Below are 27306 nucleotides of genomic sequence, written 5' to 3' on the forward strand. Positions count from 1 at the left end.
GGTGGCCCTAGCGCCGGCGCCGCCAGACCAGCCATGGGGCTCCCTTTCCTCTCGCGCTTGCTAGCAGCAACCCCTTCCTCACTAGCGACAGCGGCTATCTTCCTCTAGCCGACAGAGGCCCCTTCCCCACCAACGAGGGCTGTTGTGGGCTCAGAGCTGGGCTAGTATTTTTGGAGGCGGGCCTTATTGTGTGCCTGCCTCCGAAAAATAGACCAACCGCCTCGGTAAATCCATTTTCGAAGACGTGCATTTTCTAACCGCCTCCGTAAATAAAATGACCCCTCTGTAAATCGATTTTGCGAGGCAGTCATTTTTTGGTGCCTCGGTAAATAAAACGACCGCCTTCGTTAATCGTCTGGCATTTTATGAGGCGGTTGGATTTTGTGACTGCCTAAGTTAATGTTTGGGTAGTGTCTCGTAAAATCATTTTTGTAGTAGTGCAAGCTCAGGGTAGTGGCATGTGCGGGAGCGGGCTCGGCGACACAGCGGCATGCCTGGGACAAGGCTCCATTGCATAACTTATATAGAACAGCACCACCTCTAAGGGTAAACACATTTCCACTTGTGGCTTAAATTTTATCAGCATTAGATATCCCGTTGGAGTCAGTATAGCCTTCAAACACCCTAGGATACCCAGCATAGTGAATCTCCTTTTATTCTTCGGTTTTTCCTTAATAGGGTACAATATCATAAGGCATTGGAGCAGGTTTGCAGTCACTATACGAGTCATCTTCATGAGTGATAAAAGAGAGTTAGGATTAAGAATGGGCGCGCAATTGGGCCAGGTTTGTTCTTATGCCTTGGGTTTTCTAGTGGCGGGTGCATTAACAGGATTGCCTCTAAAATCCATTTTCTAATGTGGGCGTGGTTTTTGAGCGCCGAAATGATCTCTAGAGACAGTGCGATAAAATTGTCACCTATGAAGTTAGAAGTCATTATCAAGTGAAGTAGTTTTTTTAGTAGTGTATCGTATTTCGCACAGGAAAAATAGTGAGATGGCACTTTTCTATTTAACACATTTAAAAACTATAACCTTTTCATATGAGCTCATAAGGAGAGATTATATTTATATGAATTTTGTAGATCTCAAGGACATATATAATTTGAATGTTGCCACCTTTTCATTTGAGGCTGACCATCCTGGTGCCATATAATCAATGCTTTTTACCTGCAACTCTTTGCTATACTCGCTCAGACGAAAACACCTAGAAAGAACGGGCGCATGCCGCAACAACCATTAGGGACGCGTGTTGACAGTGGTTTACCAGCGAATCAATAATGTTCGTCGCAGTTGCGAGGAAGGAGGCGTACACCTCAATAGACCCCCGCCTGCTAGCTGTACGCGACCATAAAAAGATGTAAGCCACGTGAATACACCCAGCAATAATGTCATTCTCTCCTACATACCAGCGGTTGTAAGCGTGTCCACTATCGCATTTTATACCTCAAAACCCTTCTAATAAAGTACACCGGAAAGGATGCGAGTACCTTGTGAAGCGAGCCCAAAGCACATGGTAATGGACTCATGGCTGCTGTGGCCGACAAAGATCCACACTTAACTGAAAAAAAAAACATGCAGTGCTAAGCTTCCTTTATCGAAAAAAAGCAGTAAAGCTACATGCGCGCACATGACTACAGATCAGATCAGATCCTTGCAGTGCCAAGGAGAAAACAATACGGACCGTCAGTGAATAGGAGAGAGTGAGAGACCAGAAAGCCCTGGTGCTTTTTAACATACAGAAGAGCATTAATCCACAGCAACAAACCTTGAGAGCAAAGCAAGCAAGCAGAACCCTTGAGTGATTCAACTTGAGAGATCCCCACCATGGCTGTGGTCTTGGGGGCGATGTGCAAGCTCGCCCCCAAGTTGCTCCAGCTGCTCCAATCTGAATACGAGCTGCAGACGAACGTGAAGAGGAAGGTGGAGTTCGTCACTCGGGAGCTGGAGAGCATCGAGGCCGCCCTCCACAAGGTGGCGGCAGTGCCGTGGGATCAGCTCGATGAGCAGGTCAAGGTATGGGCTCGCCAAGTTAGGGATGCATCTTATGACATGGAGGATGTCCTCGACACCTTCCTCCTGCATGTCGAGGGTGGCGAGCCTGTAAACCATGGCTGGCTCAAACGTGCAATGAAGAAGATGAGTGGCCTGGTTGGCAAGTTCAAGGCTCGTCGCGACATCACTAGTGCCATTGATGGCATCGAGAAGCAGCTTCAGGAGGTCGCCGACAGCCGTGACAGGTACAAAATTGATGATATTGTGGCCAATCCTGCACCTGCAACAACTGTTGATCCTCGCCTTTCAGCTTATTACACAAAAGCATCTCAGCTCGTTGGCATCGATGAGCCAAGGGATAAACTCATTGAGATGCTGTCCATACGTGAGGGTGACAGGTCCAGCAATGAGATGAAAATTATCTCTATTGTTGGGTTTGGAGGATTGGGCAAGACAACTCTTGCCAAGGCAGTATATGACAAGGTTTATCATCAATTTGATTGTGGTGCTTTTGTTCCAGTGGGCCGTAATCCTGACCCAAAGAAAGTCCTGCGGGACATTCTAATTGATCTCATTAATGGTGAGGACGAGAAACCCTTCTTTGATCAGTATAATGGAAGGAACACCGTTCCTGATCTGATGCCACTGGATGAATGGCAGCTCATCATTAAACTTCGTAAATTCATCAAAGGAAAAAGGTACACATTACCTACCCAATGCTATTGAAAAAATTTTATGCACTATAATTGATCAGTGCTTTTAGTCTGATACTTTAAGACTACTTAAAGAGGCATGCATCATTTGGGTCTCTATACATGTTGCAGGTTATTTTACTGATTATCAGCTTTCGCATCTATCATGTGCCTAGCTACTTCAATGCCTTTCGATGATATAGGGGATAGACGATCTTTTGGATAATTATTAACTGTTATAAAAACGGTTTGTGTAGGCCCATTTTATTTTTATGGTGGTCCACTAAGGGCCTCCAGCTATACTGTATGTATCAATTTTCAGAAGGGGTAGAAACTGAATTTTCATAGGTCTGTCTCTACTGTATATATCGTGAGTTTAATAACCTGCTCTATTTTTGTTCTACTTAATAGTTTCTTAAAAATCGATTTTCTAAAGAAGGCCACCTAAGCCAATTGCCTTTCAAACTCTATCTTAAGTGGTAGTCGCATCAGGTGGCCCACCTCTGAAAATCAAATTTGTTGTAGTAACCAATGTCAGTTTTTACAAGAAACTTGTGATGTTTCAAAGTAAGTCCAGAGCAATGAATTTACCGTCGAGCTAACAAATTTGCTATTAGAGCACTCCCTTCATTTGTCAGTCAAACACTGTTTGATGAATAATTTCTGTTCTGATCAAGAGTAAAAATTTATCCAATAACCAACTGCATTATGCACAGTAGAGTGATCTGTGAGGTACATACCCGCCCCCTCTACAACTATTTGTCTATAATTACAAGACTGAAGAAGGCTTATGAGGCTATTCCTTCAAAATTTCCTTGTTTTTCCACACACGACATAATGGAGTGGAGGGGATTCCAACATAAGTTTGTCATCCTCCTCTTCATCTAGCACAGTGTGACTAAGAGGTTCTCAACCATCCTCCGCCTGCAACCACGATAAGTTTTAACAATATTGCATGGTACTCCCTTTGCTTACTAAGAGGTAATACCCCAAACAAATATGAGCCCTTGATTTTTTAGGGTTTTTAATTAACTAATTAATTAATTAACCTAGTAAATGAAAAAAAAACTATTGTCAAATCCTGGATATAGAAGCAATAGGGTGCGACCAATTGTATGGCGAGCGATAGGATGCAGATGGAAGAGAGCACGAGGTCAGCAGGGAGCGACCGAACGGACCACCAAGCCCATGTGGCCATGACTTTTCACGTATGTTTTTATAACATGTTTCATGTACGTTGGACATATTTCTCAAAAAAATGTACATTGGACATGTAGGCAAAGTTGGCACATAGACAAAGTTTCACGTTTGCATCAATATATCACGTTATGCTATAAACGTAGGCATCAATAGATAATATAAAGTTGAACATTCAATTATGTCATATCTAATGTTGCAAAAAATAAAAAGATTTACCGCATCTAATAAATCATGTATACATCAATTAGATCAAAACAGAAATGTAATAGCAGAGCTGGCATCCAAGTAGTATTAGATTGCATCTTAAGAATAGGTTGAGTATTATTGTATATGGACTCCTGGATAGATAAGTACTCCATGGTAATATTTGATATGAAATGTTCGATTTATGTATCCCTTAATTTGGTCAACCATATTAGTTGTGTTCGATATTAAATATTTGGATTCATCATTTGATCTCGGCTACCAACGATAGAGATATTTTTTTGTTGAGATTATAAAAGTTGTATTTGGGATTAACCAAGACTCTTGGATGACTATAACAATCAATGGTATAGATCATACCTTGTTTTATAAGTTATACTAGAATCATGCCCATGCGTTGCAACAAAAAAAATACCATGATTACCAAGACTTCATTAGGTTTGTAGCTAAATTAAACTGGAAGAAAATAAAAAGTGAATTTATTATACCTCTACAAGTGCACGGATGGCAAGGTTCATGGTCTTTTTGCCAGAGGTCTGCTTTTAGTTCTTCTCCAGGAATTCAGGCATAGAGTTGGAGTTCCATCTTGTGGCGTTGGCCTTCTATGCAGAGGAGGTATAACGTAGACGGATTGATGCTGGTTTGTCCGAGTAGGGGTTGAACTGCACCACCGGATGATATAAGCACACGGACAGGGATGCATGAGCTCTGGGGAGACAATGACATGGATCGGGACTTCATATTGGACGCATGAGCATGCTAGAGGATGACGTTATGGTCTTTTTGGGTATAGAGATTTGGTATGACACCTATGAACCAATGCAAATTGCCGTAACATGTTCTGAAAATCAAACGGAGTAATTTTTTTCTTTTTTTCCGTTTAATGTGTTAATATCTAGGCCATCCTAGAAAAAGTCGTGACTTCTTTTTGAAGACATGTTATTCTTGATTTTGGTAGCATCTCAGGATCAAAGCATTCATTTAAAACATAATGCTTTGACAATCGAGCAATGGTTTTTTACATACTTGTATATCTTTTTAGTATTACATGCAGCAACACGGCGGGTGCCTTATGCAAATTGTCATATATGGGTAGCTATTATACATGGTACGATGTAATAGTGTGCTCAACAATTGGGATAAATATGATGGACACCATTCAGTTATTTTGCTTTTATTGATTCATGGCTCTTGCCCTTTCATGTACAGGTACTGCATCGTTATCGATGATATATGGGATGAAGAAACATGGGAAGTCATTAAAAATGCTTTCGTGGACAGTAATCCTAGAAGTAGAATAATTGCAACCACTCGCAATTCTAAAGTCTCTGAAGAAATTGGCAAAGTTTATAGAATGGAAAAGCTTCCAGAAAGCCAGTCAAGAAAACTATTATATACAAGAACATTTGGCGCAGAAGAAAAATGGCCAGGGAACAATGATGAATTGGCTGTGGTATCTCAAAAAATACTGCATAGATGTGATGGTGTACCACTAGCTATTGTTACAATAGGCAGTTTGTTGGCTGGGAAACAAATAGAGGAGTGGTCCAATGTGTATGACTCAGTTGGTTTTGGCCATGGAGATGACCGACAAGTTAACAATATGAAGAAGATATTATCCTTCAGCTACTACGATCTACCCTGTCATCTAAGGAGATGCATGTTGTATCTAACTGTGTATCCAGAAGGTTCTAGGATCAACAATGGTGGCTTAATTTACAGGTGGATAGCTGAAGATCTAGTCCAGACAGAAGAAGGAAAAGAGCCTTTTAAGGTAGGAGAAAGCTACTTCCTTGAGCTCATAAATAGAAGCATCATCCAACCAGTGGAGGACTATGGTTTTTTAAATGGTTGTCGTGTCCATGACATGGTACTTCATATGATTCGTAAACTGTCCAGGGATGAAAACTTTTTTGCTGTGCAGGATAGTAAGCAATGGTCACAACGAAGTCATGTCCGTCGACTAGCCTTGCACCGGGCAGAACATATTGAAGTTAATGATAGAGACGTGCCAAAACTGAGATCATTTAATGCCATATCGTGCGTTACAGACAACATCCCCCCTGTTTCGAGATTTAAAATGCTGCGTGTGTTGTCTCTAGTGGGTTGTCGTCCTCTGGAAGGTCATCTTGATACAGAGTATCTGGGGAAGTTACTTTATCTGAGGTACCTTGCGCTAGCGGATACACCTATCCGTGAGCTCTCTAAAGAAATAGGGCATCTTAAGTTTCTGCAGACACTGGCGTTTACTGGAACTGGGATAGAAGAACTACCGACGAGTATGAAGCAGCTTACAAAATTAATGTGCCTACTTGCTGATGACAAGACGAGAGTGCCGGATTGGATCGGCGAGCTGACGTCCTTAGCAGAGCTGTCGATGCAGGGTGCTGATGGAGACAGGTGCTTAATCAAGGATTTGGGCAAGCTAAGAAACCTCAGGACGCTCCGCATAGGAATAACTCTGCAGGACGAAGGAGAGGTGCGGGGATTTCTAGAGGCCCTGAGTAATCTGGAAAAGATTGAAGCTATATTAGTCCAGACGTCCAAACCTTTTGACTGCAAGGACGCTATCATGCAACCGAGTTATGTCCTACATTGCAATAATCTCCATATACTGAGTCTGAGTTCATTGGTATTCTCAAAGCTGCCCAAGTGGATTAACCCTCAAGCTCTTCCCAAGCTCTGCAGGTTGAGTCTGAGTTTGACTACACTGTATCAGCAGCATGTGGAAATCCTTGGCAATTTTGAGAACCTCTCTCATCTCAGTCTACACGTCTCTGGTTTGTCGTCAAAAATTAGTATTGTTGGTGGTGGAAGATTCCAGAATTTGAGGTCCTTCAGAGTGGCCAGACTATGCCCACTAGAATTTGTACGGGGAGCTGGGCCAAGGCTTGAAGACATATGGTTGCTCATCCCTGTGTGTAGAATATTTAACACTAGCTATGACCTCGGTCTCAAATTTGGATTGGGAAACATCTCTGCGCTCCAGGCAGTGGAAGCTGTATTGGACTGTGCCTGTTGCCTCCCTAGGGAGGTGGAGCAAGTGGAGGCTGAGTTGAGGCACACAGTCAGCATCCACCCCAACCGTCCAACCCTTCAAATCACAAGAGTCTGTGAAGACGAAATGGTGACCTCCTCAGATTCAGTGGTGGAACGACAAAAAAAGAGGGTCCGTACCAGTTGCACTGTCTACTTATAACATTATTTGGTTTTTATCATTACTGTATACACCTACTTATGCAGTCCGAAATGATCAACAGGCGTACAGACTACGGTCACAAATTGTTCATCTGAAGATTGTTTATAACGCAATGAACCAGGAGGTGCTCGAGATGGGCTACATCAAAATTGACTTGAATCCCAGTGATGCAAAAAATAAGGTACACTCATGAGATCATCATCATGTATCAGTTGTACGACCTTTCAGATTTGAATATCTTTTCTTCATCAGCCGTAGTTACCTTTCTTGTCCACATAGTTAATAATTAATTATTGCTACGTTCGATCTCATTCCAGCTGTAGATATCAAAATGACATTATTGCAACTTATAACATTATTTATTATAATGTTATATCTGCTGTCTAGTGTCGAATTTATTATAAATACATAGTTGTCGCGTAGCTCTTAATTGTCAATCTCTGCCTACCGGCTAAAATTAACAGCAGGCACAGAGACTCGATGAAAGAATTTATCATCAGATAGTGCTTCATAACTCAATCCATCATGAGGCAGTCGAGATGGGCGAGCAGATAACCAACTTGAATCTGAGTGATGATTCAAAGAAAAATAACTAATTCATCCTATTAAATGTTTAATCGATCTCACAGCCAAATATCAATTCAAGCTTGGCACGTCCATGTTGGTGCCTTTTCTTCTTGCTAGCTTGCTTTAATTCTCTATATATACCATTCAGCCCGTCCCTGCACGCCCGGCCCTTGAAGTACTACTTCGTCCATTCTTTTCTCATGGCATTTTAGACTAGTCCTAATGGGGTTTCAATCTATGTAAATAAAGTGCCATATGGACAAAAATGGCATCACGGCATTAGAGTTATGGAGAGAGAATGATGGAAGATGCTAGTTTCATCAAGATTGGGCGTTGAGAATGTTGCATTGCATCCTAATGTCTAGTAGCGTGCATCACAATTTAATGCTATGTCCATCCTATGAAACGACAAAAATACTCAATGTCTTGTAGGTGGTGTTTTCATTCATCTACTAAAAACAGTAAAAGTGATGTGCCACTGTTAGTAACAACAACAAAATGGAACTTTTTACTGGTGTTCGCCCGAGGTAGATAATTTTCATCCGTAATAAATAATGTTTTACGTTTCCTATGAGAATTTTGTTTACACGAGGACCACTGCACTAAGGCTATCTCCAACAACAACACATAAAATATAAGACCCATTCGTACTTTGGGTAGCGCTACAGGCAAAAGGTTTAATACCTATTCGGCATCTTCTCCAACAACAAGACCCAAAAGAGAATCATTTCTGCAAATGGGTTTCTAGGAAAGAGAATACCCATATTTGGGTTGTGTCTCTCAGGCAACCCAAAATAGGTCTCCTGTATAGGTACTCTGTTGTAGGCTGATTTTGGGTCTCTCACTACCCGTTTTGGGTTTGGGTCTCCTTATTGAAGACAGTCTAATAAATGAGTTTGGTAGAGACAAGGATGTCCACTGTGTCACCCATATATATACTCTTACTCCCTCCGACCCAAAAAGAGTGTTATGGGTTATGTGTACATTAAAGATTCTGACTAGATTTATAGAAAATATTAGCTACATTTGTATCTAAAAATAAGCTTATTAGAAAAATATATTCTAGAATTAATCTAATGATATTTATTATATTCCATAAACATTAATAATTAATTATACATATTAGGTCAAAGTTAAAAATGTTTGACTTCCTATGAGACAAAGGGAGTATGTCATAATATATGTGATTCTATATTCTAATTAAGGACACCCTAAAGGGCAATTTAGCAGGGACATGTTTCCTTCTATAATGGCTTAGGCTCTGGCTCTTATGAAAAACATTTGGCAAAACGGTTTGGGAGAGTATATTTGAGAGGAGCCGGTAGAAGCTAAAAGTTTTGGCATTGGCTCATACACTACGGGAAACAGGGACTTTGCCGAGTGCCTACGGCACTCGGCAAAGGCCTAAAAACACTCGGCAAAGGCTTTGCCGAGCGCTGCACTCGGCAAAGGCCACTCGGAGAAAAAAAATCGGCAAAGTCTTCTTTGCCGAGTGTCATTTATCGGGCACTCGGCAAAGCCTTTGCCGAGTGTCGACCGGACACTCGGCAAAGAAAAGTAGCCGTTAACGGTGACGGTTGCTTTGCCGAGTGTCTCACGTACGACACTCGGCAAAGAATTTATATAATTTTTTTCCCGAAAGTGTTTGCCGAGTGTCGGCTCTCGGCAAAAAAAAATTATTTTTTTTTAAAAGTCTCTTTGCCGAGTGTCTGCAGGGACACTCGGCAAAGCCTTCCCCTTTGCCGAGTGTCGTGTCCTGACCCTCGGCAAAGAGCCCAGCTTTGCCAAGTGTCTTTGCCATTACACTCGGCAAAGCTAGGAAATCTGGTTTTTTCATGCAGTTTTTGCCAGCTTTGCCAAGTGCAGTGGCCGTTGCACTCGGCAAAGAGGTCTTTGCCGAGTGTGACACTCGGCAAAGCGTCTATAATTGCCTATTTTTTTCTTGTTTTTACATTCCAACACTTCCATCACACATTCAAACAGAAAATTTCACAGATATTCATCACATTCTTCAAATCCATGACATTCATCACACATCCATCCCATTATCACACATTCATCACTTACATATCACAAACACCATTTAGAAGTCACAAACATAAGTGTCTGAATATATCACATCGAAATTCACAAGTTCAAAAGTTGTTCATCATCTAACATCCAGTTTATTACCACAATTCCATGAACATGGACAAGTTCAAACTCATTACCAAATACGCCTTTGATCGGGCGGTGACTGATACGGATCCTGACGATTAGGCGGATTATTGGAACCCGCCGACTGAGGCTGCACAAAGGAGTATATATTCTATGTGTTAGACATGTACTTGGCTAGCCAATTAGAAATTAGTTGCATGTAAGAGACTGCAATTAACTTTCATACTCACAGGTGTAAGTTCATCACTAGGTGAGGCTGCAGGTGGAGGTGGTGGAGCGAGCAGCTCAGGTGGCACAGCAAGACCCGTATGTTGCCCAAGGCTTTGAAGAAAGCCCGTGATGCTCGACAACCGATTCTCATAGGTCTCTGTGATGCCCGTCAACCCACTCTCATAGGTCTGACGCTGGGACATCAGCTGCGCTTGCAGCTCTTGATGCTGCTGAGCTTCTTCTTCTAGCCGGGCCTACAACATTTCACTCCAATGTTTCAGTAATGCATAGCTAATTACGGTGTGTAAAAGTCAATATACGACGAGTCAAACTAAAATTACCTCGAGGACGTTGACCCGCTGCTGTGCAACGGTCGGCCGTGTGCGTATGGCCGGGCTCTCGCTCGTGCTCCGGGCTCAGATCGTGGAGAGGTCGGGGACAGCGGTGGATTCGATTGTGCCATCGGCAATCCACATGCGGCTGTGCTTCTTCCCTCCTCCCAACCTCATGACGAGCTCCGTATCAATCTCCTGCGTGCACGGGTCGAAGTCTGGCCCATGGACTGACCTTGCCGCCGACGTGTACTCGCTGATGCGGGTGTGGACGCTCGGGTTCGTATACTCCTGGGGCCCGTCCTCCAGGCTGAAGGAGATGTCGGACGTCGCCTTTCCCTTGTGGGACATGCACCATGCCTGGAAGTCCGAGCACTCCTGGCCTTGATGTGCCGCCCTCTACGAGAAAGACATCAAGAAGATTACAAATCAGTCATAATTGAGCATCAGAATAGATAAATGAATTCGTGTACCCATGTGTCCCTGTATCCGGCGAGGTTGCGACTGCCTTGATGGTGTGCTGGTCCTTGCATCTCCAAACGTCGTTCCCTTGCAGCGTTGTGTGTCGAGGCATACCCCTCTGTAAACCAGTTGTCTATGATCTTCTCCCACGCCTCGGGATACGATCCGCACCACCAGGGAATCATCTGCATGTCATCCGATAATTGACATATAAGATGATCGAATTAAACCTACTTATTCTCAAAACGAATCAATCTGGATGTTCTCATGTACCTCAATGTACTGCTCCCGGGTCAGGTCCATGGTTCTGGCGTCGACCTTTTTGACCCTCTGTCCAAGCTTCGACCCGTAGTAGGTGACAACGGCCTAGATCTTCGCCTTGTGAATCATGTCGACGATGAGCTTTTTGCAGGCTTTGGTCGCCACCTGATCCTTCCTGCCCTCAAATCCCTCCTCGCATTTGAAATAAGCCTGCGGAGAAACACAATATTTGTATGGATATTTTTTAAAGAAAAAGTTCAATGAAAGAAGCAATGCTATGCGAGGAGACTTACCCAGAACTCCCCAATGACCTATGCTGCCTTGTTGGGGTACGGCTCCGTATCAGCGGCGATGGCGTAGTGGTCAAACAAACAGGCCGCCAACATGTTGTTATTGTATGTGACGACGCCGGGGTAGTGTTGCCTGCACAGAAGACCCAGAATGCCATTGGGGGTGCATGCACCAGCACCGGACACAACCACCCAGTTCCTGCACATGTGATTAAGAAAAATTAGCAGTTCATCTTTGTTTGAACTTATCATATGAAGTAGGGGCAAATAAAATGTCAAGTTTACTTACTTTTGCCCTTCAGGGCGAATCACTGGGAGGCGGTGAGGAAGCGGAAAAGCAGGGAGGCTCGCGGGACCTCGCAGGTACACCCTCGGAGCAGAGGAAGAGGAACCCGTGCCTCCCGCCAACGCCTCCTGCTCGTCGAAGGGCGCCTCCTCCTCCTCCTCCTCCTCCTCCTCGTGCGCCCTCTCCACGGGCGTCACCGACTGTGCCTCCTCCTCCTCCTCCTCGTGCGCCCTCTCCACGGGCGTCACCGGCTCCGCCTCCTCCGGCACCTGGAGACGTGCCGGGGGCCTCCTGCTCCTCGGGTTCCTCCTCCTCCTCACGTTCGACCCCTCGGCCTCCTCCCCCGCTTGGTAAAGCGACCTGACGGGCCTGTGACGCCCACCCGCCATCTTTGTTGAATCACCTGAAAAAAAGAAAAGTATTACATGTATTAGAAATAATATTCATGCTTACAAAACACTTAATTAGAAATAGATGCAAAATGATAATCAACTTTAGTATTACATTTATTAGAAAGCGATATCCATTCACGTCGTAGCCGTTAAATGACTTGACCCTAATGGCACAGCCGTTTGCAACCTGTCTTAACTCGTCACTTATAGTAACATCAGTTTGGGCCTTCCGTTTGAACCAAGAAATGAAATCGGGCCTCCCTGGTCCCGCACCCTTTGAAAGAAAGGTGTCAGTTTCCTGTAGGGTTGGATCCCTTCGTCCTTGCCAGGTTTGACGAGTGAATTCCCTGTACCAAAGAGAAATAAGGGGGATGCGAAATAGTGTGACGGCGTATCGAAACAAGGGGGTTGAGAACTTACCCAATGAACGGCTGCACCTCGACAAGGTTGGTCAACACATACAGCATGATACTGCGCCACTCTTCATTTTTCAATTGCTTAGTGGTCGATGCACTTGCGCTTTCGAGCTGCCCTTGGAAAAGGTTGAGCTTCGATTCATTTTCGCCAGCATTGTAACGAGGGGGTGGATTATGCACGCTAGGAAGGAGGTTCGGTTTGTAGTATTTCTATGTGAAGGTTCCCACCTCCTCCCTAATGGTTTCCTTTGCAATGGAAGCCTCAATTTTGGCCTTATTTCTACATTTTGTTCGAACAGTCTTCAGACATCTCTTGATTGGATAGCACCACCGGGCTTGCACGGGCCCCCCCATACGTGCCTCATAGGGGAGGTGCACAATCAAATGCTGCATCGGCAAGAAGAAGCCGGGTGGAAAGATCTTCTCCAACTTACAGACCAACACCGGTGCCGCTTTTTCCAAGTCACGAACGACGGACCGGTCAAGCTCCTTTGCACAAAGCTGGCGAAAGAAATAGCTCAACTCTGCAAGCACTTGCCATATATGATCAGGGACATAGCCTCGAACCATCGCTGGAAGAAGCCACTCAATCCAGATGTGGAAGTCATGACTCTTCATCCCGTTGACTCGCAGAGTGCCTAAGTTGACTCCCCTTAGATTCGCTGCATACCCATCAGGGAACATTAGCGTTTGGATCCATTGAAGTACTTCCCTCCTCTGAGCCCTGGTCAAGACGAAATCGACCTTAGGCCGCCTCCATGTCTTGTTGCCTCTAGGAGGCTGCATCTCTTGCTTTGGTCTATCACATAACGGAGCCAGGTCCACTCTAGCCTTAGTGTTGTCCTTAGACTTTTCAGTGTCCATGAGTGTTCCCCAAAGTGCCTCAGCGACATTCTTCTCAGTGTGCATTACATCGATGTTATGTGGCAGAAGAAGGTCATCGAAATAGGGGAGCCTCGTCAAGCCTGACTTATGTGTCCACATATGTTGCTCACCATATCCCACAAACCCACCATCTGGAGCGGACACGAGAGCATCTATCTGCGCATGAACCTCGGCACCAGTCATCATCCGCGGTGGAGGGTCTGTTACTATGACACCTTTCGTAAAGTTCTTGATGTCTTGTCTGAATGGATGCTCAGAAGGGAGGAATTGCCGATGTGCGTTGAACGACGAATACTTGCCACCCTTCCGTAACCAGATGAACCTCAAAGCTTCCTTGCATACTGGGCATGGGAGCTTCCCGTGAACACACCAACCGCTGAATAACCCATACGCCAAGAAGTCATGCATGGAGTACTGGTACCAAATGTGCATTTTGAAGCTTGTCTTTGTAGCTCTGTCGTATGTCCATACCCCTACCTCCCACGCATGGATCAATTCATCAATCACCGGCTCCATGAACACACCCATATTACTCCCCGGGTGTCCAGGAATTATCAACGACAAGAATATGTTATGTCGTTCAAAGGAGACACCGGGGGAGAGATTGAGGGGGATAACGAACACGGGCCAACATGTGTATGGGGCAGCCATCATTCCATAAGGATTGAACCCATCTGTTGCCAACGCAACACGTACATTATGAGCCTCTCTAGCTTTTTCACGATATATGTCATCGAAGTGTTTCCATGCTTCACCATCGGCTGGATGCACCATCTTCTCCGGACTGTACCGTTTTCCATTTTTGTGCCATGTCATCTGTTTCGCGGATTCCTCGTTCATGAATAGCCATTGGATCCTCGATAGGAACGGAAGGCGTCGTATGATCTTCACTAGGACTGTCGTCTGACTCTTCTGACCATCACCAGAGTCTGTCTCCAGGTACCTAGACGATTCACACTTTGGACAGTACTTTGCGTCCACATGTTCTTTCCAGAATAGGACGCATCCCTTCGGACAAGCATGTATCTGCTCATACGATATCTTAAGTGCCCGAAGGAGCTTCTGTGAATCGTACATGCTCTTTGGCAGAATGTGGCCCTCCGGAAGTAGGGTGCCAATCACGATCAACATCTTATCGAAGCCGTCTCGACTGATGTTTAACTTGGACTTCAACGCCATCAAGCGTCCAATGGCGTCAAGTTCAGACACCGAGGACCGATCATAAAGGGGCTTCTGAGCAGAGTTCATCATCTCATAGAAAGCCTTTGTGGCTGCCTCCATCTCCTCCTTCTCGCGTTCATCAACGCCGAGTGCTTGGTGAACATCATCTAACAAGTCTGGTACACCGGCATCATCATCAAAAGCTTCGACACGTGGTCTCACCACCTCCTCTCTCGTACGATGGGCTTCACCATGGTAGATCCACCGGGTGTAGCCCAGCATATATCCATTCTTCACAAGATGTTTACCCATGTCGAACCTGTTTATCCTTCTCCTATTTGCACATTTGGAGCAGGGACACGGCTCTAGCAGATGTGATGACGAAGCCTTGCCAAATGCCTGTTCAAAAAAGCCTCGGTCTTGCGAAACCATTCATCTATGTACTCCATTTGACTTTTCCAGCCCGTGTACATCCACTGACGGTCATCCATCCTCTAAAATGCTAGCGAGTAATGCAACCATCAACTACATCTACACGACTTTCATACTGTCTAATAGGTGAGGATAGGTCCTAATCCCAACCACGGATGCGTAGATGAGGTTAGTTACCATGGTCTGCTCCTATCCCAGACATAATTTCGGCAGCACCTCCCCGCTGTTCTCCCGATACACGTCCTGGCAGGGAGAGTGTGTATCCGGAGAACAACGGGGATGGTAATGCCGAAACCCTGTCTCGGATCGGAGCGGACCATGGAAACTAAACTCATCTACGCATCCGCGGGCTGTCTAAATAACGTGGACAATCTAAAAAAGATACGGCTGTAGATATGCAAAGATATGCATACCACCAACCGTATCTCTTTCGGACAGGAAACGCCTAACTTGGTTACGCGATCTACGACCAAGGTATGCAAAAGAGGGGTTATACCTAGGGTGTCGGTGGAGTCAGGCTAGCGGGGCGGTGGCGAGTCGGTGCAGTGGCGAGGTGACGCGGTGCAGGCAGACCCGCAACGCCGAGGAAGACGATCGGTGTAGCCAAGGTGCTCCGGCTCTGCTCAGACAGTTCCTTCACCTGCATGAAAAACAAATAGATTTGGGTCAATTCTAAATTTTGGCAGCACCTCCCCTGCACGGGGAGGTTTCCAAAACCTGCAAAAAACAATGCCACAAAGGCTGACAATCACAACGGCTCGAAGGCCGACAATCACAACGGCTCGAAGGCCGACAATCACAACGGCTCGAAGACCGACAATCACAACGGCTCAAAGGCCGACAATCACAATGGCATCATTATACCTTGGCGGCAGAGGCGTCGACGAGACGGGAACACGGGGAAGATGGCGCTGGGAACGGAACAGGAAGGCAACCTCCTTTTTCCTCTCCTCCCGGCCTCCTCCTCCTGCACCGGTCGTTCGGTGGGGGCATGTCGGGGCGGGGAGCGGCGGGGCAAGCGGCCGGCAGGGGCCCGGTGCGGCGCTCTTTGCCGGTCGCGGCGGCGGAAAGCGGGGCCGGACGCGGCGCGACGCAAATCGGCGACGGGAGGGTCGGGGGCGGGGCTTGATGCCGGCGTCGGGCAGCACGCGCGTGCAGCGGCGGCGCGGGTTTGGGGCGCCGGGGCATTGGCGTGCAGCAACGGCGCGGGGCGGGGCGCCGGGCAGCGCAACGCGGGCGCGGCAGCGGCGCGGGCTGCGCAGGCAGTGCCTGGCGGCGCCGCGGGCGCGCGCGGGCGGCGGGGCAGCGTGGGGCGGGGCGGCGGGGCAGCGCTCGCAGGCGCGGCGGCGGCGCGGGCTGCGCAAGCAGCGCGCGCGAGCGGCGGGGGCAGCGCGGCCTGTGCAGCGGGGCAACGCGGGCGCGCGCTGGCGGCGCGGGCGCGCGCGGCGGTGCGTAGGCGGTGGTGAGCGGTTGGGGATAGGGTTTGGCCGGGGTGGGCCGGCCGGGGCCCATTTTGATGTTAGGTCCTTTGCCGAGTGCCACGGGCCGGCACTCGGCAAAGCTGTTTTTTTATTTTTTGTTTATTTTCTTTGCCGAGTGCCCTATTTCTGGCACTCGGCAAAGGATTTTTTTTTGCTGCCAGATTTTTTCTTTAGGGTTTCTACAGTGATTTAAAGTACATGTTAAAATTTGGTTGAATTTTGTGACTTTTTACTATACTTTTAGAATTATTTTTGTTTTGTTGATTTATTTCGCAAAAAGCAAGTTTGAACTGCAGATGCATCGAATAATGAAATCTAATCATTCGAAAAATGATTGTCATGCTAGTGAGTGTGTTTTGAGGCCGTATCCAGGAACTTGCGGGATATTTTTCACATCTTGTTAACGAAACATGAGTTTAAATTGTATAAAATTCAAACGAATTCAGAAAATCACGAATCTTGTGGATGCATCGTTATATAGCATGTGGAGCGTATGGTAAAATTTTGGAAAAGTTTCATGCACGTTGTCACGTACGGTGCTTAGAAACCAGGACATCTCCACATGTGATAATGTGGAGATGTCCTGGTTTCTAAGCACCGTACGTGACAACGTGCACGAAACTTTTCTAAATTTTTACCATAGGCTCCACATTCTATATAACGATGCATCCACAAGTTTCGTGATTTTCTGAATTCGTTTGAATTTTATACAATTTAAAAACACTTTGGCCGCAACTTTGTCGTCATGTTTGGTTAACAAGATGTGAAAAATATCCCGCAAGTTCCTGGATACGGCCTCAAAACACACTCACTAGCATGACAATCATTTTTCGAATGATTAGATTTTATTATTCGATGCACCTGCAGTTCAAACTTGCTTTTTGCGAAATAAATCAACAAAACAAAAATAATTCTAAAAGTATAGTAAAAAGTCACAAAATTCAACCAAATTTTAACATGTACTTTAAATCACTGTAGAAACCCTAAAGAAAAAATCTGACAGCAAAAATAAAAAAAAAATTTCCTTTGCCGAGTGCCATACCTGTCACTCGGCAAAGGGGTCTTTGCTGAGTGCCAGAAACAGGGCACTCGGCAAAGAAAATAAACAAAAAAATAAAAAAACAGCTTTGCCGAGTGCCTGACGGCGACCACTCGGCAAAGGCTAACGGTGGGTGGCTGCCGTCGCCTCGGTTAGCCTTTGCCGAGTGTTTCGCTTTGCCGAGAGCCCGACACTCGGCAAAGGGAGGCTTTGCCGAGTGCTACACTTTGCCGAGTGCCTGACACTCGGCAAATATGGATATGCCAAGTGTTTGGCTTTGCCGAGTGCGGCACTCGGCAAAGTCTATCTTTGCCGAGTGCCCGACATTTGGCACTCGGCAAAATAAGAAACACTTGGCAAAGCCCCTGTTTCCCGTAGTGATAGTTCAAAAAATCTAGGGCGGCGGTAGCGGTGAGGTGGTGGGCGGTGGGGTGGGATGCGTGGGGGTGGCTAGAGGGTTGGGTTGGTGGTGCGACTGCCAATGGGGTAGGGGTGCAAAGTTATGGTGGGAACAAAAAGGGATGAGTGTTGTATTGAGGGAGAGAGACAGAGGCAGTGTGGGGATGGGGTTGAGGCTGGGGGGCAGTCTTCTAAGGATTACTTATCGCACCATTTTTTCATAGCAGGTTGCCAAGTAAAAGAAGCCTATCTCCAAAAATTGATTCTCCAAGGCTAGCCTCTAAAGTGGACCGCCTCCCTTACCATTTACACAGAGGGTCCATTGGTCCACCTTTTAAACTCAATATTCTGAAATGGGGTTATATTTTTAGCGTCTCCTAAAAACAGCTGACATAAAAAAACCTTTGACAGAAATGGACTGACAAAAGTACAATGTCTGAAAATAAAATGCTCTCTCCTAAAATCATTTGTGTGTTGGTGCTTGCAACAGGTGCAAGGATTTCATCAGCTATTCTCTGAGACATATGACCGCGTGCAGCACAAGCTACTTCCCGTGCAAGAAGATAGACCTATACATGATCGTGACCTCGCACATCACGCTCCTGTAATGCACGTCTTCACTTCAATCCACATATTGCAGCCTTATGTTTTGTACGCACCCAGTTTGTATTAATTGGAAATGCATTCTGTTCTCACAATAGGTGGAGGATATCAAGGCTATGGAACAGGCATTGGAGATACTCACCGTCCAATATCCACGACTCGCTGCAATGCTGGACGAACTGAGATATACGTTCAGCCTGCAGGTACGTCGTACTCTGTACTCATGATACTACGTACATACATTGCGAATAATCCATGGTTGCCCAGTTTTAGCCTCTAACTTTATAAAACTGTTTGCACAGGGAGCTATGCCAATGCCTCATGTCTTGAACCTGAACATCCGTGTGTTTGACATTATGGTCGACAAGCTGGGTCTTGACCTAGGATTATTAGGAAAGATCTCATCACTGCAGGGAATCAAGGCTCACGTCATCTGTGACTTTTGCTTCCCAACGGAAGTGGAGGAAGTGGAGGCCGAGCTGAGGCAGGCGGTCGAGATCCACCACCCTAACAACCCTCCAACGCTTGAGATCATAAGATACGCTGAAGATAGAATGGTAAAGTCTGATTCAGATTCGCAGATGTTGTTCAAACGACAAAAATGCAAGGTATATGCCCCGCTATGCACTACTGTACTTAGTCAATCATCAGATTTTGTAGCCTTGGTCTCGATCCTAAATTTAAGCCTTGTACCGGCTGAAATTATTAACGACAGAGGACACGACTCGTCGACCAAGTTAATCATCAGATACACCTTCAAAACACACTGAACAATAAGGTAGTCGAGATTGTTGAGCAGAAAACTAATACGACTCTCCGGGATGCTGCAAAACATAAGGTACTCTCCACTTGATCCATAGGGTCATTGGTTCTGAGTCCATGCATTATGAATAGAAATAATCATACCATCTAGTATCTATACACCTTTCTGACTTGGCTGCTCCTTAAATTTGTCTGGACGTGTCATATAGGTCCCCAAAATCATAAAATGTATCTTTAGGTCCCTAAAGTAAGTTCGGGTCTCATCCCAGTCCACACGGGTGCTTACCCGACCCACTAGCTGATGTGCCATACGGACACTCAGCGCTTACATGGATCTCTACGATTTTCGAAAACACGTATTTTTTATACGAACTCGGATGAAGATGATTATTTTCTGAAACTGTAGCCCTTGATGATATTGATAACTGTCTAGTTTTTAGTTTTTTAATTTGAGATCATTAGCATGCTCAAAAAATATTGTAAAGTTTTAGCAGCATATTAATCGCGTACAAAACTTGTCGCCAAAGAAAAATCATAACTTTCTTGTATGGTGTCAAATAAAAACACATTGTATATGAAAGTTACAGCTCTAGACGAGGTCTGCATATTTATAGTTTGAATGCAGTCAGATAATTTATATGAAAGTTGTTGCACTCGATTACACCTACATCTTTCAAGTATTGAGATTTTTTATAAATTTGTAGATCTCATCGAGACCTAGAATTTTTGTATGCAAAGTATTTTTATTGGACACCATAAGAAAAATATGATTTACATGTTTGGTACACGATTAACATGTTGCTGGAAAGTTTACATTAAAAGCATCTTAACCATCTCAAATAAAAACCCAAAACTAGAAAGTTACAGATCTCATGGAGGGCTACAATTGCCATATTAGAATTAGCTCCATCCAAGGTCGTATGAAAAAGGATACTCAGATCCATGTAAACGTTGAATCAGCATGCCACATCAGCTATCGGGTCGTGTAAATACTCGTTTACTGGATAAGACCTGAACTAACTTCAGGGCCCAAAAATGTATTTTGAGACTTTGGGAACCTATATGGCACTTACAGGTAACTTCAAGGAGCTTTGGTGAATTTCACTCTTTTTTTGTTGACCCTTATGGTTGTTGGCTACCTTGCTTGCAGGAGCAACGATTTCGTGAGCACTTCAATGCCATCAAAGACCGTGTGGCATATGAACTACTTCGGGTGTATGAAAATATACCTAATCCTGACCTCAAAAGATTGGTAATGTGTTTCCCATTGATATGATTATTATCTCACATCATCTCCCACATTGTGCTGCTTCATTCATACTTTACGCTGGTTACTCATTATTTTTCGTTTGCACAAACTTAGTCTCTCATAATACAATGCCTTGAGTAGCCCACCCATCCAGTTGTATTTAACGGAAATGCTTTGCATGCTTCTGGCAACAGACGGAAGAAATTGAGGATACGGAACGGGCGCTCCAGATACTTACGGTTGAATATCCACGGCTGGCTGCAATGCTGGAGGAACTGATAACTGCACCCGGCCTGGAGGTTCTCATTTATATATACTAATTAAATGCATTGGTTTCTGCTCGTCTCTTCTCAGCACCATATAATAATAAATATTGTTTCCAGGCAGAGGATGAGGATGAGGTCACAGACGACAAGGAGGCCACGGCAACCTCACTATCCGACAGAAAACTGGAGGATGAGGTAACAGGGAATGAGGATAATGAAAGCATTGGAGAACTTTCATTGCCCAGTTACCGCTAAATAAGATAGCTTGTACATCATCGATTTGACAAAATTTGTACAGGGAGCTGTGCCAAGGCCTCGAGTCATGGCCTTGTACATCGATGTGGATGATGTAATGGACAACAACATCGGTCTCCACTTTGGATTAGGAAACCACCGGTCTCTCCAGGGACAGGGAATCAAAGCTTACATCGACTGTGCCCTTTGCTTCCCAACTGAAGTGGAGTCGGTTGAGGCTGAGTTGAGGCACGCCATCCATATCCAGCAACCCAACAACCCTCCAACCATTGAGATCATAAGATTCCGTGAAGATAAAATGGTGAACTCTGATTCGCAGATGTTGGAACGACAAAAGCGGAGGGTACGTATAGCTGTAACAAGATCGATCTGCTCTCTACTTTTTAATTTATTATAAATACATAGTTGTCGCGTAGCTCTTAATGGTCAATCTCTGCCTATGCCGGGTAATAAAATTAACAACAGGCCGCAAGACTCTGCGTAAGAATTGGACATCAGCAAGACCTTCATAACGCAATTTATCGCGAGGCAGTCGAGATGCGCGAGCTGATAACGAACTTGAATCTCAATGATGATACAAAGAATAAGGTACTTCTCGTCACGCATGAATAACTAATTCATTCCATGAATTGTTTAGTCGATCTCACAGCAAAATCTCAATAATCCAAGCTAGGCACGTCCATGTTGGTGCCTTTTATTAACTAGCAAACGTGCCCGTGCGAGGCAACGACAGAAAAAGTGCTAAATAACTATTTATATGTTTTCCCCTTTTTGTAAAATTTGAGGGCTATAATTTTTTTTCCGATGACATCCAAAATATAAGCGAAAGTTGACAATAATACGACAATGTATAATTAAGCCTGTATCGTTAAAATATGGTCCTGATAGGTTTTTTCTCTCATTGCTAAACAAAAAAATATTTGCTCGTAGATATAATTAAGTTTAATTTTTATAATATCCATAGTTGGAAAATTATAGCCCTTCATGAGGTATATAACTTTTCAGTTTTGAGTTTTTGAAATGAGACTAGTAAGATGCTAAAAAATATTGTAAAGTTTCTGCAGCATATTGACCACGTACCAAACTTGTCGTCGTAGAAAAATCATATATTTCTTGTATGGTGTCAGATAAAGATACTTTGTATATAAAAATTATAGCTCTAGATAGAAATACATATTCATAGTTTGAATTTTGTCATTTGAGGTCATTCAGATGGTCAAATAATTAATATAAAGTTTCAACAGCATATTAATCGCGTGCTAGGTCATGTCGCCTTAGAAAAATTATATGTTTTTTTGTATGCGGTCAGATAAAGATACCTTTTATATGAAAGTTGTAGCGCTCGATGGGATCTACAACTTTCATGTATTGAGATGTTTTATTTGAAGTTGTTTAGGCTTATTTAAAAAAATGATAAACACAACTTCAAATAAAAATCCAAACAACATCAAATTAAAAAAAACTTAAAATTATAAAGTTGCAGATCATTTCAAGAGCTACAACTTCAATATGAAAAGTATCTTTATCTGACCTTATACAAGAAAGATATTATTTTTTTAAGACGATAAGCCCAAGTATGTAATTTATATTATTTTTTCTGACCATTTTAACGATCTCAAATGACAAAATTGAAAACTATGAATTTGTAGAAATCATCGAGAGCTCATATATAAAATATCTTTATCTAACACCATGCAAGAAAGAGATTAATATGCTGTTAAATTTTATTTTATTTTTTGATCATCTTAACCATCTCAAATGACAATATTCAAAATTACGAATTTGAGATCTCATCGAGACCTAGAATTTTCATATACAAAGTATATTAATCAAACAACATGCAAAAAAATATGATTTACAAGTTTGGTACGCGATTAATATGTTGTTGAAACTTTATATTACCATTTTAAGCATCTTAATGTTCTTAAATAAAAAAACTCAAAACTAGAAAGTTTTAGATCTCATGGAGGGCTACAATTGTCATATTAGAATCATCTTCATCCAAGGTCGTATGAAAAATAATAAAATTTTTCTAAAATTAAGTGTTGCCACTACACGTGGGTCCCATCTGTCAGATCCATGGAAACGGTGAGTCAACATGCCGCATCTGCACTAGGTCAGGTAAACGCACGTTTAGACGTAGCTGAGACCTGAAGTAATTTTAGGGACCCAAAATTGTATTTCGAGAATTTAGGGACCAATATGGCACTTACAGATAACTTTAATTAAGGACCTCCGGTGAATTTCACTCTTTTTTTTCTTGACCCTTGTGGTTGTTGGCCACCTTTGCTTACAGGAGCAACGATTTCTTGAGCACTTCAATGCCGTCCAAGCCCATGTGGGACATCAACTATTTCAGATGGATGAAAATATACCTAATCCTGACCTCAAACGAGTGGTAATGTGTTTTCCATTGCTATGATTATTATTTCGCATCATCTCGCACATTGTCCTGCTTCATTCGTACTTTGCGCTGGACGCTGGTTACTCATTATTTTTCGTTTGCACAAACTTAGTTTCTCATATATACAAAGCCTTGAGTAGCCTACCCATCCAGTTGTACGCACCCGGTTTGTATTAATTGGAAATGCATTCTGTTCTCACCATATGTGGAGGATATCAAGGCTATGGAACAGGCATTGGAGATACTCACCGTCGAATATCCACGACTCGCTGCAATGCTGGACGAACTGAGATATACATTCAGCCTGCAGGTACGTCACACTCTGTACTCATGATACTACGTACATACATTGCGAATAATCCATGGTTGCCCAGTTTTAGCCTCTAACTTTATAAAACTGTTTGCACAGGGAGCTATGCCAATGCCTCATGTCTTGAACCTGAACATCCGTGTGTTTGACATTATGGTCGACAAGCTGGGTCTTGACCTAGGATTATTAGGAAAGATCTCATCACTGCAGGGAATCAAGGCTCACGTCATCTGTGACTTTTGCTTCCGAACAGAGGTGGAGGAAGTGGAGGCCGAGCTGAGGCAGGCGGTCGACATCCACCACCCCAACAACCCTCCGACGCTTGAGATCATAAGATACGCTGAAGATAGAATGGTAAACTCTGATTCAGATTCGCAGATGTCGTTGCGACGACAAATTTTGAGGGTACGTGCACCGCTCTGCAATATAGTACTTTATCAGTCATCAGATTTTGTAGCCTTGGTCTCAACCCTAAATCTATGCCTTGAACTGGCTGAAATTATTAAAAACAGAGGACCGGACTCATCGACAGAGTCAATCATCAGAAACACCTATATAACACACTGAACAATAAGGTACTCGAGATTGTTGAGCAGAAAACCAATACGACTCTCAGCGATGCTGCAAAACATAAGGTACTCTCCACTTGATCCACAGGGTCATTGATTCTGAGTCCATGCATTATGAATGGAAATAATCATACCATCTAGTATCTACACACCTTTATGACTTGGCTGCTCCTTAAAGTTGTCTGCACGTGTCATATAGGTCCCCAAAATCATAAAATGTATCTTTAGGTCCCTAAAGTAAGTTCAGGTCTCATCCAAGTCCAAACGGGTGCTTACCCGACCCGCTAGCTGATGTGCCATACTGACTCAACACTTACATGGATCTCTACGGTTTTCGAAAAAACGTATTCTTTTATACAACCTCGGATGAAGATGATTATTTTATGAAAACTATAGCCCTTGATGAGATTGATAACTATCTAGTTTTGAGTTTTTTTAATTTGAGATCATTAAGATGCTCAAAAAATATTGTAAAGTTTTAGCAGCATATTAATCGCGTACAAAACTTGTTGCCAAAGAAAAATCATAACTTTCTTGTATGGTGTCAAATAAAGACACTTTGTATATGAAAGTTACAGCTCTAGACGAGGTCTACATATTTATAGTTTGAATTTAGTCAATTGAGGTCATTAAGATGGTTAAACATTTAGTATAAAGTTTCAGCAACATATTAATCATGTGTACCCTAGCTTGTCGCCTTAAAAAATCATATCTTTTTTGTATGCAGTCAGATAATTTATATGAAAGTTGTTGCACTCGATTTTATCTACATCTTCCAAGTATTGAGATTTTTTATGATTTTGTAGATCTCATCGAGACCTAGAATTTTTGTATGCAAAGTATTTTTATGGGACACCATACGAAAATATGATTTACATGTTTGGTACGCAATTAACATGTTCCTAAAAACTTTATATTAAAATGAAAAATATGATTTACATGTTTGGTATGCGATTAACATGTTGCTGAAAAATTTATATTAAAAGCATCTTAACCATCTCAAATAAAATCTCATGGTGGGCTACGATTGCCATATTACAATTAGCTCCATCCAAGGCCGTATGAAAAAGGATATTCAGATCCATGTAAACGTTGAATTAGCATGCCACATCAGCTACCGGGTTGGGTAAATACTCGTTTACTGGATGAGACCTGAACTAACTTCAAGGCCCAAAAATGTATTTTGACACTTTGGGAACCTATATGGCACTTACAGGTAACTTCAAGGAGCTCTGGTGAATTTCACTCTCTTTTTTTGCTGACCCTTTTGGTTGTTAGCCACCTTCGTTACAGGAGCAACGATTTCATGAGAACTTGAATGCTGTCAAAGACCGTGTGGAACATGAACTACTTCGGGTGAATGAAAATATACCTAATCGCGACCTCAAAAGAGTGGTAATGTGTTTTCCATTGCTATGATTATTATCTCGCATCATCTCCCACATTGTGCTGCTTCATTCATACTTTACGCTGGTTACTCATTATTTTTCGTTTGCACAAACTTAGTCTCTCATATATACAAAGCCTTGAGTAACCCACCCATGCAGTTGTATTTAACGGAAATGCTTTGCACCCTTGTGGCAACAGACAGATGAAATTGAGGATATGGAACGGGCGCTCCAGATACTTACCGTTGAATATCCACGGCAGGCTGCAATGCTGGAGCAACTGAAAACTGCACTCGGCCTGGAGGTTCTCATTTATATATATTAATTAAAGGCCATTGGTTTCTGCTCGTCTCTTATCAGCAACATAATAATAAATATTATTTCTAGGCAGAGGATGAGGATGAGGATGAGGTCACGGACGACAAGGAGGCCTCGGCAACCTCACTATTCGAGGAGGTGGTCTTTGCAGCCTCAGTGTCTGAAACAAATGGGGAGGAGGTCTCAGCAGCTTCACTATCTGGCAGAGAAGAGGAGAAGAAGAGAAGGAGGAGGCCTTGGCAATCTCCCTATCCGACAGAAAAGAGGAGGAATGAGGTAACCGAGGTGGTCCCTGCAGTCTCGGTGTCTGAAACAAATGGGGAGGAGCCAATACACTTGTCGAATCAATAATCCATCGGTTTATATATATAATCAACGCCAGTGAGGTGACCATCCACAGCATGCTAATAATCTGTTTCAAGGAGAATTTCGCCTCGGCTTGTGAGTCTTCATTTTAGTTGACTCAGGTGTGTTATGTCTTGGTGTGGGGCTACAGCATATATATAATTCGTAACAACTCTGTTTTTAGTCGAGTAATAAAGTACGTAGACATATGCATCTGCGTGCCTTCAAAAACCCTGTAATAACGAGAAGATTTGTCTTCAAGTCGTTGCTGTGTGTGCTCTCAAAACCTTAAGATGCAGAACATGGTGTTAATAGTTATCTATTTTCGACACTTGTGAGGTATTTGTTTCCAGGATGTGCATAGTGTTCCTGCTGGAGTTCTCTCCTGCAGATTGTGTTGCACGAGAAGCACGTGTTGGATGATTCCAATCCGCTGGTTTGCATCTTTTACTGACTGTATATGCGCCAAGCTGCCTAATTGTCTTATTTATTACTCCTAATTGTCTTTTACCCATCACGTACCCTCGGACTCTGACGCGTAGTCGTAGGCCATAGCGACGCGGCCTGATGAGATTCGCGAGGTGTGGGCAGCCATCCTTGAGGACAAGTTCGCCAAGATCCGCGACATCATCGGCGACTACCCTTACGTTGCCATGGAGGTGCAGCACCCCGGCGTACATGGTGCACCGCCCTCTCCGTCCGGAGCTGCTGAGCAAGTCGCTGGCCGAGTACAACTATGCCACGATGAAGGCCACCGTCGACTGAGCAAGTCGCAGGGC

The 27306-nt window shown here is 43.8% G+C and overlaps 1 protein-coding gene across 6 annotated transcripts; it reads left to right on the forward strand.

The window, feature by feature from the left end:
- Positions 1-1613: 1613 nt before the first annotated feature.
- On the forward strand, positions 1614-26863 carry LOC136484175 (uncharacterized). 6 transcript variants are annotated; one of them, XM_066481388.1, is made up of 20 exons: positions 1615-2691; positions 5299-5863; positions 6014-7258; positions 7350-7469; positions 18549-18662; positions 18760-18864; positions 18964-19269; positions 19377-19499; positions 20574-20675; positions 20867-20971; positions 21056-21133; positions 21237-21536; positions 21659-21781; positions 23490-23591; positions 23809-23907; positions 24007-24312; positions 24420-24542; positions 25755-25871; positions 26064-26168; positions 26252-26863. In XM_066481388.1, exons 1-20 carry the CDS (start codon positions 1826-1828, stop codon positions 26531-26533), a joined length of 5286 nt encoding a protein of 1761 aa, XP_066337485.1. In that variant the 5' UTR covers positions 1615-1825; the 3' UTR covers positions 26534-26863. The 6 variants fall into 6 exon arrangements, with proteins under 6 accessions (XP_066337484.1, XP_066337485.1, XP_066337482.1 ...); XM_066481389.1 differs by having other exon boundaries at positions 2046-2238; positions 2304-2691; positions 5299-7258; XM_066481387.1 differs by having other exon boundaries at positions 1614-2691; positions 5299-7258; positions 25770-25871.
- The last annotated feature ends 443 nt before the right edge of the window (positions 26864-27306 follow it).

Source organism: Miscanthus floridulus, chromosome 9, assembly GCF_019320115.1.
Source record: "Miscanthus floridulus cultivar M001 chromosome 9, ASM1932011v1, whole genome shotgun sequence".
NCBI classification, from domain to species: Eukaryota; Viridiplantae; Streptophyta; class Magnoliopsida; order Poales; family Poaceae; genus Miscanthus; species Miscanthus floridulus.

Bases quoted from the DNA above. Each gene is read 5' to 3' on its own strand.
- LOC136484175 (XM_066481385.1), top strand. From the start codon at position 1,826: ATGGCTGTGGTCTTGGGGGCGATGTGCAAGCTCGCCCCCAAGTTGCTC. The intron at 21,537-21,658 runs GTACGTATAGCT...AATTAACAACAG, and splicing joins TGGAACGACAAAAGCGGAGG to GCCGCAAGACTCTGCGTAAG. The intron at 23,592-23,808 runs GTAATGTGTTTT...CCATATGTGGAG, and splicing joins ATCCTGACCTCAAACGAGTG to GATATCAAGGCTATGGAACA.